Source organism: Marmota flaviventris, chromosome 19 (genome assembly GCF_047511675.1).
Source record: "Marmota flaviventris isolate mMarFla1 chromosome 19, mMarFla1.hap1, whole genome shotgun sequence".
Classification (NCBI taxonomy): Eukaryota; Metazoa; Chordata; class Mammalia; order Rodentia; family Sciuridae; genus Marmota; species Marmota flaviventris.
In genome coordinates, this window is record NC_092516.1 from 27,068,598 (window position 1) to 27,082,151 (window position 13,554).

General features: G+C 44.4%; 1 protein-coding gene across 8 annotated transcripts in view; it reads right to left on the reverse strand.

Moving 5' to 3' along the window:
* Gtf2i (general transcription factor IIi) overlaps nt 1–13,554 on the reverse strand; it is an 89,970-nt gene that overhangs the window by 36,068 nt on the left and 40,348 nt on the right. For 5 of the 8 annotated variants that reach the window (XM_071605370.1, XM_071605368.1, XM_071605369.1 and 2 more), the window contains 3 exons: nt 11,309–11,386; nt 2,840–2,899; nt 976–1,032 (listed from right to left, as the gene is read on the reverse strand). In XM_071605370.1, coding sequence (XP_071461471.1) covers nt 976–1,032; nt 2,840–2,899; nt 11,309–11,386 — 195 coding nt within the window. The remainder of the gene's footprint in view (nt 1–975; nt 1,033–2,839; nt 2,900–11,308; nt 11,387–13,554) is intronic. The other 3 variants (XM_027948363.2, XM_027948362.2, XM_027948364.2) reach the window with 2 other exon arrangements.

Here is a 13,554-nt window from a genome sequence, read left to right on the forward strand (position 1 = left end):
GGAGGCTGCCCTTCCAAAACCACAGTTTTGAGGCAGAGAGAGTATCAGATCACCTCCGACATCAAAACATGGGCTGACTGCCCCCCAAACAACCAGTACAGAGTTTGAAATTAGCACATCAACACTTCTGAGAGAATGAATTCCAATTAGAAACTGCCAGTCTGCACCTGAATTTGGAAAGAAACTTCGGAAACTTGAAGTTGTTGTCTCCTTCACTCCAGGAAGGCAAAAGGTCAAATTCTTGATTTTTAAAAATAAACATAAAGCCACAGAACAGATTCCCTTTTTATCTAAGAAAAATAATGCACAATATGACCCGTGATCAGAGCACTCTGAACCCTTACCAGGCGCCCTCCGTGGGCAACCTACCAGCCTCCTGGAGAACCACTTAGTCTAGCTGCAGAAAGCCATCACCTGGCCCCAGGTCACCCCCGAGCCTACAGGTAAAAGCTGCAGCACACTGCGATGCTGAGTCCCCAGTTCCAAGCCAATACAGCCGGGACACTGGTAACGTGTCTCAGGAGGCACTTATGGGTATAAAAATAAGAGACAAACTCCTTCATTAATATATTTACAGTATGTCACCCAACTGTAAAATGTAAAGTTTTCAATAGGACATTTTAAAATGAATATTGACACAGCCAGTTCTGATTTTATTTCTAAAACACTTGAAGCTATTTCTCCTCAACACATTTTTAACATGGCACAGAAAAACCAGACAAGAACAGCACCACCCCGTGCACACGGGGCAAGAGGAGCGGTACTCACCACAGGGTGGCCGGCCCACCTGCTCTGCTGGCCACACAGAGAGGGAACGGCCGGTCCTAGGTCTCTAAAAAGAAAACTGCTGGCCGGGAAGGCAGACTGCACAATTGTCTTTTTTTTTTTTTTATCTCCAAGACAGTATTTTAAGGATGGTATCATCTATAAAATACAACATACAACTATAGTAAAATTCAAAATCCTTCCCCTAACCTTCTGCAGGCACCTCCATTTCTGTTCCCTCGTTGCCTTCCGAAGAGTGATGGCTTCCTAAAAAGAAAATAAACAGTATGTACTAGACCAACCAAAACCCACACAGAAGAATGAAGAACTAGGTAACAGCACAAGCAATTTAACACATAATGAACACACACAAACCATTCTTAACTCTTAGTAATTATTTCAAACAATGTTCTCTAATTCAGAAAAACATACAACACTTCTACTTGGAAGCTAACTTTTTTGGAAAATACAAACACATAGATGAAGCTAGGGGGCTTAGGGGCTTAACATCACTTGTTCCAGATTGTGCACCGCGATCTCTGGCAGGTGCTGGGGTCTGAGAAGCTCAGTGGCTTCGGGTCCCGTGCCCCTCTGTCAACAACCCACAACAGCAACGGGAAGACAAACCCAGGAGACCCTGTTCGCTCAAAGACTGAGGCGCGTGTGCAGCCCTCCACTCACTACCACAGAGGCTAAGGAAGCGCTTTCCCCACCACTTGACTGTAGCTGCACTTCAGGAAACTCAGAAGTTAAAATTTAAGATACTACCTTGAGTTTCAAAAGCATTCTAATTCAGGTAATATAATCTGCCTGCATCTAAACACTGGAACATAAACAACATGTCAGGTTAGGCAGTCACGGTAAACAGGCTCATCCTAGGAAAGAAAGGACCTCAGACGCCAGAGAGCCACGAGGTGAGTGCCCCAGCTCCTGAACACCTATGCCACCAGCAAGGGACAGGTGCTGAAGCACTGCCTTCTAGTGAGGGCAAAACACACCAGCTCTGGGCAAGACGGAGTCGCAGAGGGGGAGAGAGCAGGCCATCCACCTGTCTCATCTACTGGTGACTCAACTCAGTCACAAGCTTACTAAACAAAGGCCTCAGCTAGGAAAACATTCTTCTTGATTAACTGCAGCCTCACAATGGCCATGAAGCTGTCGTTCTAGGTCAAACTGCTGGGTTTTTTCTCTGGCTTTAACACAGCATAATTATCTTGAGGTTCTTTTCTACTTTATCCCATGAACTTATCTGAACTCACAACTAGAGGCAAATCTACACCACTCAGCTATTCCAACTGAATAAAATACCTCTCATACCCACTCCTTCGCTTGGCTTTTACCCTCACGTCTGCGATTTTGGACTCTTTTAAGTTCTTTGACTGCAAAAGTCAAAGGAAACAAAGATGTCAAGTCAAAAGGAGGAGAGGCAGTGGAGCAGAGTCCAGGAGTCAAAGGAGAGCATGAGTCAAGAGCGAGGCCGGCCAGGGTGGTGGCTATGTAGTCCAGGCCGTGTCCTCTATGCTCTGTTAAATCTTAGACAGTGACACTCACACAACAGAGGACATCTAACAAAGTCAATCTTAAACTCCCAAAGCCCAGACAGACAGAAATAAAAGCCATCACTACAGCCTATGATTGTCAACTTGGGACTACTACACGACAATTCCAAAAAGGCAATCAATTAATAAACCCAGGGATAAGTGATATTTTACAATCCTTTCAAAAATTAAGTATCAATATGACCTTATCAATATTTACATCACTGACTTTATACAACAACAACCTTATTCTGACTATTCTGATATAAGGTATAAATGTGTACTTTACCTTAAATAGGAAAGTGTGTCATGTACCCATTTCGAGATTCATTACTAGATTCACAAAAGGGAAAATTGGTTTTGAAAAATTGTTGCTTGTGAAGTTCATTTATATGTTTAAAAAAAAGGCCAAAACATTTTTCCTTTTCCATTTGGAAAAGTAATAATATAGTTATAAATAACAAAACAGTCTGTCCAATATAAAGCAACATCAAATACCAACAGGATGTGGGAGAATGGAAGTGAAAAGTTTATACCTTGCAAAGACTTCGAAAGGGGCAGTTTTTCATCGACATCATCAGTTTCAGAAGGGCCTGCTTTGGGGACAAAAATAATACTTCAAAAGTAATCCCCAAAATATATTTTGGGTCACTTTGATGAAAGAGTTTGGTGAGATATGGGAAATAATGGCCTTTTTACAAGTTAAAAAAGGTCAAAAAAAAAAAAAACTAACACAGAAAAAAACTAAATAAAAAAACCCGACTAACACAATGAGCGGTGTTGACGTGTGGTCTCAGTGGGTGGGAGGGCATGTCCAGGTGGATTCATGCATAGACAGTCAAGAGAGATTCTGAAATGGCCAGACACATGGGCTGGATGACAATGGTATGTCTGAAGTGGTGGGAATGTTTTTTTTTTAAACAGCAAAATATTCAACACAGTAAACTGTAACTTCCACCCCACATGGTTCATAAATGCAGGTTTATCTGGTACATAGATTTATTTTTTCTATTATTTAAGACAGATGCAAAACCAAACTGGTATACCTTCCTTGGAATCACAACACGATGGAACTACCAGTGAGCTTAAATAACCATTGAAATAAATGAACAACTAACAGGTATTAATTCAGATCCCCCTCTGCCACTCCCCCATCATAAGCACTTCTTCATGAGTGGAAAAGGTTCCTTCCAATTATCGGTAGAAAATACTTTGGAAGCCTTCACAAAACACTACAGAGACTTTGAAGACACATTTCTGTTTATCAACAAGTTTTTTAGTGATCAATTTAAAAGAAACAAAAGATTATATTTTCAATGCCTACTTTTTGGGAATGCCGGGGGGTACTTGGGATTGAACCTAGGAGGCTCAACCACTGAACCACATGGTATTGTATTTAGAAGCAGGGTCTCACTAAATTGATTAGGGGGCTCACTAAGTTGGTGAGGCTGGCTTTGAACTCCTAATCCTCCTGTCTCACCTCCCAAACTGCTGGCACCATCTAGCTCAGCTCAATGTCTACTTTTTTTAAAAAAAATATTCTTTAGTTGTAGATGGACAACACCTTTATTTTATTTATTTTTATGTGGCGCTGATGATTCAATGCAGTGCCTCAACACATGCCAGGCAAGCGCTCTACCACTGAGCTACAACCCCAGCCCCCAATTTCTACTTCTTAACATAAAATGTATTCTTTCATTAATGTGTACACAAACCAGCTATCTCTTATTATCATTTGGTAAACATTCTAAGACATCTGAAAGGCTTTATTAATGCACAAAGTTGCATAAAACTTCACATTACAAGCAAAGGACATAGCGTGAAAGAAAAACTGTTATGGTATGGATGTGAGGTGTCCTCCAAAGGCTAGTATGTGACAATGCAAGAAGGTTCAAAGGAGAAGTGCTTGGGTTGTGAAAGCCTAACCAACCAGTGCATCGATCCTGTGATGGATTAACTCAATGCGAGCTGAAGGCAGGTAGGCTGTGGTAAGAGGAGGTGGTAACTGGGGGTGTAGTCTCTGGGATATTTAAATATTTTGTACTTGGAAATGGAGTCTCTCTCTGCTGTCTGATCATGATGTGAGCTGCTTCATGCTGCCATACTCCACTGCCTCACCACAAGCTCTGAGGAAAGGAGCTGGCTATCTACGGACTGAGACCTCTGAGACTGTGAGCCCCTTTTCCTCCTATACAATTGTTCTTGTCAGGTCTTTTAAGTCACAACCATGAGAAAGCTGACCAAAACGACTGTGGGGCTGAGAGGGGTACTTCAGGGGTGTGGTGTTGCACAGCAGGCACGAGGCCTGGGGAACCATCTGCAGCACAGCAAAGAAATAAAATCTCAACTAAGATCAAGACTCTGAGATCAAACACCACACCCACCCCTTCCTAGTCATGCAACCTGGATACAAAACAGAATTCTCATTAAGAATGATGTTCATGGGGCTGGGGCTCAGTGGCAAGAGTGCTTAACTAGCATGAGTGAGGCACTGGGTTCAATTCCCAGCACCACATATAAATTAATAAAACAACCTTCCATAGACAACTAAAAAGAAATTGGAAAAAAAAAAAAAGAAGAATGAACCAGAGAAATGAAAAGTTGTGCTTGATTTGTGTACGATGAATCAAAATGCAATCTGCTATCATATATAACTAATTAGAACAAATGTAAAAAAAAAAAAAAAAAGAAGAAGAAGAATGGTGCACCGCCAGGCACAATGGGACCCGCTGTGATCCCAGCAGCCTGGGAGGCTGAGGCAAGAAGATGGCAAGTTCAAAGCCAACCTCAGCAGATCAGCAAGGCACTGAGCAACGCGTCGAGACCCTGATTCTACACAAGTACAAAGAAGGGGATCTGGATATGTGGCTCAAGCGGTAGCACACTTGCCTGGCATGCGCAGGGGCGCCGGGTTCGATCCTCAGCACCACATAAAAATAAAGATGTTGTGTCCACCGAAAACTAAAAAACAAATATTTAAAAAAAAAATTCTCTCTCTCTCTCTCTCCTCTCTAAAAAGTCTTGCCAGCCAATACCTGCTTCTTCCTTAAAAAAAAAAAAAAAAGTACAAAGAAGGGCTGGGGATGTGGCTCAGTGGTTAGGCACCTCAATCCCAGGACAAAAGAAAAAAAGAATGATGGAAACACTTGAAGTGGGGGTGGCAGGGCAGGGAGGCGGGCACAGGCCTGGGTTCCAACTGCAACACAGAAGGTGAGGGGAAAAGAGAAACAAGAGACAACAGTCAAGTATAGCAAATGACTTCCAAGTACTACTATAGTTCCAGGGCAAGACGTCAGCCATGTGGCTTTCTCCAGATTCTATCCTTAAATTTAGGGGTGGGAGGTGGGAGCCCAGGCCTCCACCTTGGAGCTGGAACCCAGCCCCGCCCTAAGTATTTTTAAGAAGGTCATCTTTAGTCATCAGCATATCTCCTGGGAGTCCCAGCGTAGAGCTTTTCTGTCCAACACTGGGGTTTCTAGTTTAATGAATGCATCAGGTTCAGGTAAGCTGTTAAGGCCATCTGTGGATAAGTACAAAGTTTATCTTTATAAATGATCCACATTTTATAAATAATAATTATTTACTGGGTACAGAATTTTCTATATATATATATCAATTAGCTTACCTTTATTAGCTAGAGATAAAATATTCACATTTGTAAGCATTAATCAACTTGCTGTATTTTCCATGTAATTACATGCAGACATGTCTATAAAATTACCATAATTAATTTTTTACTTTACTTATTGGATACACAGAGGGGGGGCGCAGTGGTGCATGCCTGTAATTCCAGTGGCTCAGGAAGATGGCAAATTCAAAGCAAGCCTAAGCAACTCAGTGAGACCCTTCAATCTCCAGTACTCCCCCCAAAAAATTATTAATGGTTTGAATATCAATGCAGTGACTTCTTTCTTATGTTTTTCCTTTCATACGTTAAATAATCTCACCCTTTATCCCCACCTTTTTGCTTCAAATTAATATTGCTAAACTAAAGCCAGGCACAGTGGTGCACACCTGCAATCCCAGCAGTTTGGGAGGCTAAGGCAGTAGGATCACAAATTCACGGACAGCCTGAGCAGCTGAGGGAGACCCCCATCTCAAAAATAAAAAATAAAAAGGGATGGGATGTAGCTGAGTGGTAACGTTCCCCTGGGTTCCATCCCCAGTACCCCCACAAAAAGGGAGGGGGCGGGAGATTGCCAAAGTAGGATTTCTGGTTTCGGTTCCTGTCTCCCAGCATACCTTCATAAAAGATTATACTTTCAAATCCAAGCTGCTCAGTAGCATCCTTCACTCTTACCCTTGCAAGGCTAGAGGTGCCCAGCAACCACCACAGAAATGGAAGCACCCCCAACCCTCACGCTGGAGTGCTGCCTGCAGAACCTGCAGAGAGCACAGGCATCTCCTAGGGCATTGTGGTGGACAGCAAAGGTTTGCCAAGAAAACACCAAGGTGATCCTACAAATGCACACGTACAACAGAGCAGTGATCATGGTAATACTACTCTACTCGTAACAAAAACGAAAACCTTGACAGCACACTGGACAACCACACAACAGCACACACAGGCCGTCCACTGTGGTAAACTTAAGAGATTAACAAGAGGATGCACGTGCGCACGCACACACACACACACACACACACACATACACACAGTGGAAACGCACGTGCAGATAAGTCTTCAGGATGCAACATCCTTGGTTTTCAGAACAGTGGCTGAAGAGGAATCAGGAGAAAAGCAGGTTGTGGAGCTTGGCTCTAGCAACAGGGCTGAATGGTTTCGTCGAGGACAGAGCAGCCCAGACCTCAGCGTCACCAACCTAGGCTGGTGGCCTAGGTGGGCAGGGTTCCACAGCTCACTGAGAGCCAGGACAACCCACAGGAGCGAGTCTACATATATGTACAATGGCCTCAGGCCACCAGCAGGGAGGAGGCCCACCACATAGCACGCCCAACACTGACCAAAGTTCTACAAAACGCATGATGGAAAACTGATAAATCAAAACCAAAAATGCAAATCTACTGCCGGGAGCAGTGGCACATGCCTGTAATCCCAGTGACTTGGGAGGCTGAGGCAGGCAAGTTTAAGGTCAGCCTCAGCAACTTAGCAAGACACTGTCTCAAAACAAAAAAATAACAAGGACTGGGGATATAGCTTAATGGTTGAGTGCCCTAGATTCAATCTCCAGTACCTAAGAAAAATACAAATCCATAGAGAAAACGGAAAACTCACAACTCTCTCTTCATAGTAAGTGACAGAAGGAGACTGAAACCTTAGGACGCAGGGAACCTGGGCCCTCACCCACCCTCACCCAACCTGTCGCTGCAGGGAAGCCCCACAGCACTGGACCGCGCTGGACTGCATGTCTGCCCCAGCTCACAGGTAGCATCATCAAGACTGCATTCTGGGCACAAATCAAAGTTAGAGCAAGCTCGATCACACAGGTGACATAACAGAAGCCCCCGCGTGAGTGGCAGAACAAGATCTGAAAAATACACAAATATGTGGATGTCATTCCTAAGTGACCCACAGGACAAGGAGCAGCCACAGCAAATTAGGTACTTTTAATAGGATGAAAATAATGACAAATCAAATTCTGTGGGGCAGCAGTGCCCGTTGGCTGCAGAGCACTGGCCTAGTGGGCCCAGGGTCGGACCCGGCACAGGAAGGGAGTCTGCAGGGCAGCTGAAGCAGGGCTGTGAGGACAATGGTGGCATTAAAAAAAGAGTTTAATCTCTCACCTTAAAAACTAAAATAGAAACAAAATTCACCTGCAGAAGGCAAGAAATACCATCAGCGAAAGTCAAAGCTGCTCCCGAAGGAGAGAAAGAGCGTTAAGGAGTTTCTCTGGGCCAAGGGCTGAGGTGACACCGTCCAGGGAGCCACGTGGAGACCTTTTTTATTTTAACCACTGAGGATGCTCTGGCGCATGTTCGTGGAGGCCAGGAAGTGACCGAACACACCACTGCACAGCCTCAGACTCACGCAATGGGAGCCCCTCCAGGTGAGGGCACCACCAACACCGGGCCGGAGTTCGGCAGAGGGAACCCGCGTCACAGAGCTGGAGCTTCCCAACGTACGGGGGGCGGGGGGGGGAGACAAAGAATGTTTTGCCAAACTCTGTGACCTAAAATCTGAATGTCTGGCTGAGCACATAGTGCACGTTCAAGCCCAGCTTCCTCACCTTAGCAAGACCCTGTCTCAAGAAACAGAAGGGGCTGTGGATGTGCTCAGCAGGAGGGCTCTTGCCTGGCCTGCTCAAGACCCGTAGAGCGAGCCCACGCATCAACCATGATCACAACACTGCATCGCGGCCAGGTGGGGCTATTCAACACTTGCAAACTAACGCACAGGAAAAACCATCGAATCACCTCAACAGATGCAAAAGTCTGTTCACATTTAAGCTTCTTGAAAATCTTAAAATATAAACACCCGAGAACTTTCCCAGCCTGATGAAGGCACCTGCAAGGAACTCAGGCATCAAGCTGAGCCACTTGCTCCTCCAACTGCCAAGATGGGATCAAGCAGATTCGCGCCACTGCTCCCCCCACTGCTCCAACCCCAGGAGAGGAAAAGGTAAACACACGGGGAAAAAGGAGGAATAAAACTGTCCCAAGTCGCAGAGAATGCACGTATCTACACAAGAAAATCCCAGAGATTTCACCAAAAAGTTACTAAAATAAGTGAAGTTAGCCAGATCACAAGATAGAAAGTATGTAAAAATAAACTGTAAGCGCATGCACTAGCAATAAATAGAAGTTAAAATAAAAATTTAAAAAGCACTCTGTATGCTAACACCAAAGCCCATGAAAAGCATAGATCTTACAAACCACGTACAAGATCTGAACACTGAAAACCCCAAGTGCTGACCAAAGGCCAGGAGGAAGAGTCGGACACCAAGACACAGAGTTATTAGGCTCCAGCCAGACCAATCCAGACTCAGCACAGTCTCCGTCAAGAGGCCCAGGGGCTCTGCCAATGAACTCACAGCTGAATGTTTTTAAATTTACATTTAAAAATAGTTGTAAAAAAGAATAATGAAGTTGGAGGATGCTTGTGACCTGATTCCAAGAACCACTGTACATCCAGAACTCGCAAGGCAACGTGACATCAGCAGAGGACGGACAAGTAGATCAGGGTAACAGAATATGCTCTAGAAACTGACAGATGCAAAAATAACCCAAGGGGAAGACAATTTTTTCAAAAGGTGGTGCCATAAAACACGGGATGTCACTGTGCAAAAATTCACTGAAAAAATGGAAATGCACCTAAATTTAGAAATACAAAATTTTGTGAAACAGAAGAAAATCACTGTCACTTTTAGGTTAGAAAAAGATCTCTTAGATGACACTTAAGCACAATTCATTCAAGGGGAAAAATACCTCAATAAACTGGATTTCACCAATTAAACTACTTGCAAATCACATGACAAAAGGCTTCTATTCAATAACTTCATTATTAAAAAAAAAAAAAATCCAGGGCTGAGGGTGCAGATGAGTGGTAGAATGCCCCTGGGATCAATCACAAGTACCATTAAAAAAAGGAAATAAAGAAGTCGTCAGAATTCACTCAGTGTGTTGCCATGTAACTCCTAATGCCAATGGCAGTAAACTGTTCAGAACTGACTGTTAAGAACAAAATGTAAAGCTGAGGAGCACCTGCCTAGCATGTGTGAGGCTCTGGGTTCAATCCTTAGTACCATTTCAATAAAAAAAGGAAAAGAAAGAAAGAAAAGTAAAACAACGACATTCACTGAAACATGATCTCCCCCTAGCCCGCATACTGGGGACTGAACTTGGGGGTTGAGCTTCATTCCAGCCCTTTTTATTTTTTATTTTGAGAAAGGGTCTCCCTAAATTGCTGAGGCTGGCCTCAAACTCCTAAGCCTCCTGCCTTAGCCTCCCAAGGAGCTAGGATTTCAAGTATGCACCACAGCGCCTGCCACCATGACACAATCTAATACAGGCATACAGATATTCACATACTAAATTTATTCCGAATGCTTTATAAATGCTCCAGAACTAAGATGTATCATTTAAATAAAATAAACATATTAGGCAAATACAAAGTAGAATCACAATGATGAATCGTAACACACCCACTGAAAGTGACCGACACTAACAAGCAACACCCAAGTGCTGGCAAGGACGCGCAGTGACTGTGACTCCATATGCTCCTGACTAGAATGTAAAGCCCACAAAGCACTCTGGAGAAGTCTGGCACCTGCTGAAAACCTTAAAATACCTTCCAGCTACCCAGCTACCCATCCCGAGGAATCTGCTGGAGAGCAGGGAAGGCCGAGCCAAGACCTGAGGCAAAGGTTCCCAGCAGCTGTACTTGTGGTGACTTCGAAGTGGAAAAACCAAATGGCCTCCCAGAGACAAAAGGATGCCAAGCTGGTCCAGGCACATGGCAGTGTGACATTCTGCAGCGCAGTGGCATCTGACCCCACAGCACTGCCCATGACTCCGGGGAGGGGGCGAGTCCACGCTGCCCCCAGGCCAAGGAGTGCCATGTGTTTTAAGATGCCACTTGTGTAAATGCTGAGAAAATATAAACTGAATGACAGAAAACATGGTGGCTGCCTAAGGACAGATTACAGAAGGACACAACAGAAGGACAAAACTCAAGGGGTGATGGACATCTCACTAACTGGTTGCAGTGAGGTGGTTTCTGAGGAGGCTCCTCATAACACCAACAAAAAGTTCACACTTTCAATATTTTCCACACATTTTATAAATATCACTGAAAACAAACTGAGCCCTAACTTTACCACAATTTTTGCTCGTCCATTTAAGAATGTTATTAGCTATTAAATTTTCCTTACAGATTATTTTACAACCCATTTTCTGGCTGTTTTATTCCTGTGACGAATTACAAGTGCATAAGCCAATGAAGCACCAATCAATTAAAAAAAAAAAAAATAAGAAATTTCAGTACAAAATAAACTGTTATTTTTAACCACTAGTAACATCCAGGAAGCAGAGCTGCGCACGGGCATTACCTTGGACGTTGTACTGATAGTAGTCAGGGTCTTCTGACTCCTCCTTGACCGTCACAGCTGCCATTTCCAGAGAAATGCCTATAAAAGCAAATGACATTCCAGGGCTAACGTCAGGGCGTCAGCCAGACTGTGCACAACACAGATATGACTCAACGATTCTGAAAGAACAAAAGGTTAAGAGATAGCAGGGTAGGAAAGAAAAATCAAACCGAAGTTTTAACAATTATTAATATTCTGAGAGTCTTTTCTGTAATTTTTCCCCATGAATTCTTGAAGAATATTGGTCCACTTACAATTGAGATACATAATTCGAGGCACATATTTAGGACCAGACCAAAGATTACATATTTCATCATTCCATTAACAGGAATGTCCAAATAGGCAAAAGAAATCTGTTGCTAAAACCATTAAGCAAGTGTGCCAGGCCTGGTGACATACACCTGTCATCCTGGCAACTCAGCGGGTCGAGGCACCAGGATCGCAGTGTCAAGGACAGCCTGGCCAATTTAGCTAGGCCCTCAGCAACTTAGTGAGACCTAGTCTCAAAGAAGACTGACAAAGGGACACAAGAAGCCAAGGCAGGCAATCAGGAGCAGTCTCTTAGACGGGAACATGCACTTGGGGACCCCCAGATTTTAGCTGTGGTGATGTGCTGGAGTGCACCCAGGAGGACCTAGTCACAGCAGCGCATCCACCCTGCTCAGACTTTACTGGGTTCTCAGAGCAAATGCTGGACAAAAGGAACCATATTCAAACAGGTTCAAGCACTGAGCACTCATTCAAGAACCTCCAAGGGAACGATGTCACCGCACCCTTCTCCGCTGGGCAGATTCCGTCTGGCCTGGGGAGGGGAAACTCCCAGCTCCGGTGCTGGCAACTAACCATGTGTGGAACCACAGTGTAAAAGTGCCCCTGCCCTGCAAAGGCATCTGCCACACAGGAACACAGCAGGGAGCCGGCAGGCCAGAGGAGAAGGGACGAAGGGACGTGGACCTTCCTCTGGCTCCATGTCTGCTTGCTGTTTCTGTCAAGCTCACTCCTCCACACACGCCTGCAACACTGTCACAGCAGGCCCTTCTGGTTGCAAATGCCAGGCCCAGGCCTCCAGGTTTCCACCAATACCCTGGCAATGGTCCATGAGGCTATCGGGGCTAGGGAACGGCTCACAGTGGGACACTTGTGCAGCACACACCAGGTGTGGATGCAATCCCCAACACCACAACAATTTAAAAAAAGGCCCCAGGTGCCAGGAAGATACACCAACTTAGAAGTCAAAATTAAAGCCCAAGCCAGGCGGATGGCACACACACAATGCCGGAGCTTCAGGAGGCTAAGGCAGGAGTATAGCAAGTTCAAAGTCAGCCTCAGCAAATAAGTGAGGCTGTGTCTCAAAGTAAAAAATAAAAAGGACTGGGTGTATGGTTCAGTGGTTAGGTGCCCCTGGGTTCAATCCCTAGTACCAAAAAGGGGGAGGGGACGGAACCCAAGGGTGCACTACCACTAAGCCACATCCCCAGCCCTTTTTATATTAAGACATAGCCTTGCTAAGTTGCTGAGGCTGGCCTTGAACTTTTGATCCTTCTACCTTAGCCTCTGAAGCCACTGGGATTACAGGTGTCTGCCACACCTGGCCTGATGGAATATTAAATCTGAAATTAACTATTTAAGATATTTGTTGAGTGATCTGAAAGCAGAGTGAAAGATCCACAGGCAGGCTCTGCAACACCAGAGACTGAGAAAAAAGTGACAACTGCTTCCCATCACCTGCAAGGGGTCAAACCCAGGAAGGCCACTACTGTGCTAAGACGGGAAGACTGTGCTTTATACAACTCAAGAGTCTGTGCCCACTCACACCCCATGGCAGTCTACTCAATTTCCTTAATAAGCAAACCTCGTGCATGCACTTTGGTGCTTCCCAGATGCCACGCACGGTGCAGACCACACTGCCAGTGACGATGCACTAGGTTTCTAAGTGAAAATTATATTTAAAAGTTGAAGTTGCTTGACTTTGAAATTGAAGAAAATTAGCACAGATGCAGAAAAACAAAACATGGTTCCAACAAAACTGAAATCTAATCAGGAAGAGCTATCATCTTAAATAATCAAAAATGGCTTTGCCCTAGAAATGGACCAAGGCAAGAAAGCAGGTAATAATAACATGATGGAGATCAGACTCGGATCTGAAAAATAAACTGCAAAACTCAACTCAACCACATGGAAAAAGCCAGAAAAGCAAAGCAGCAGCA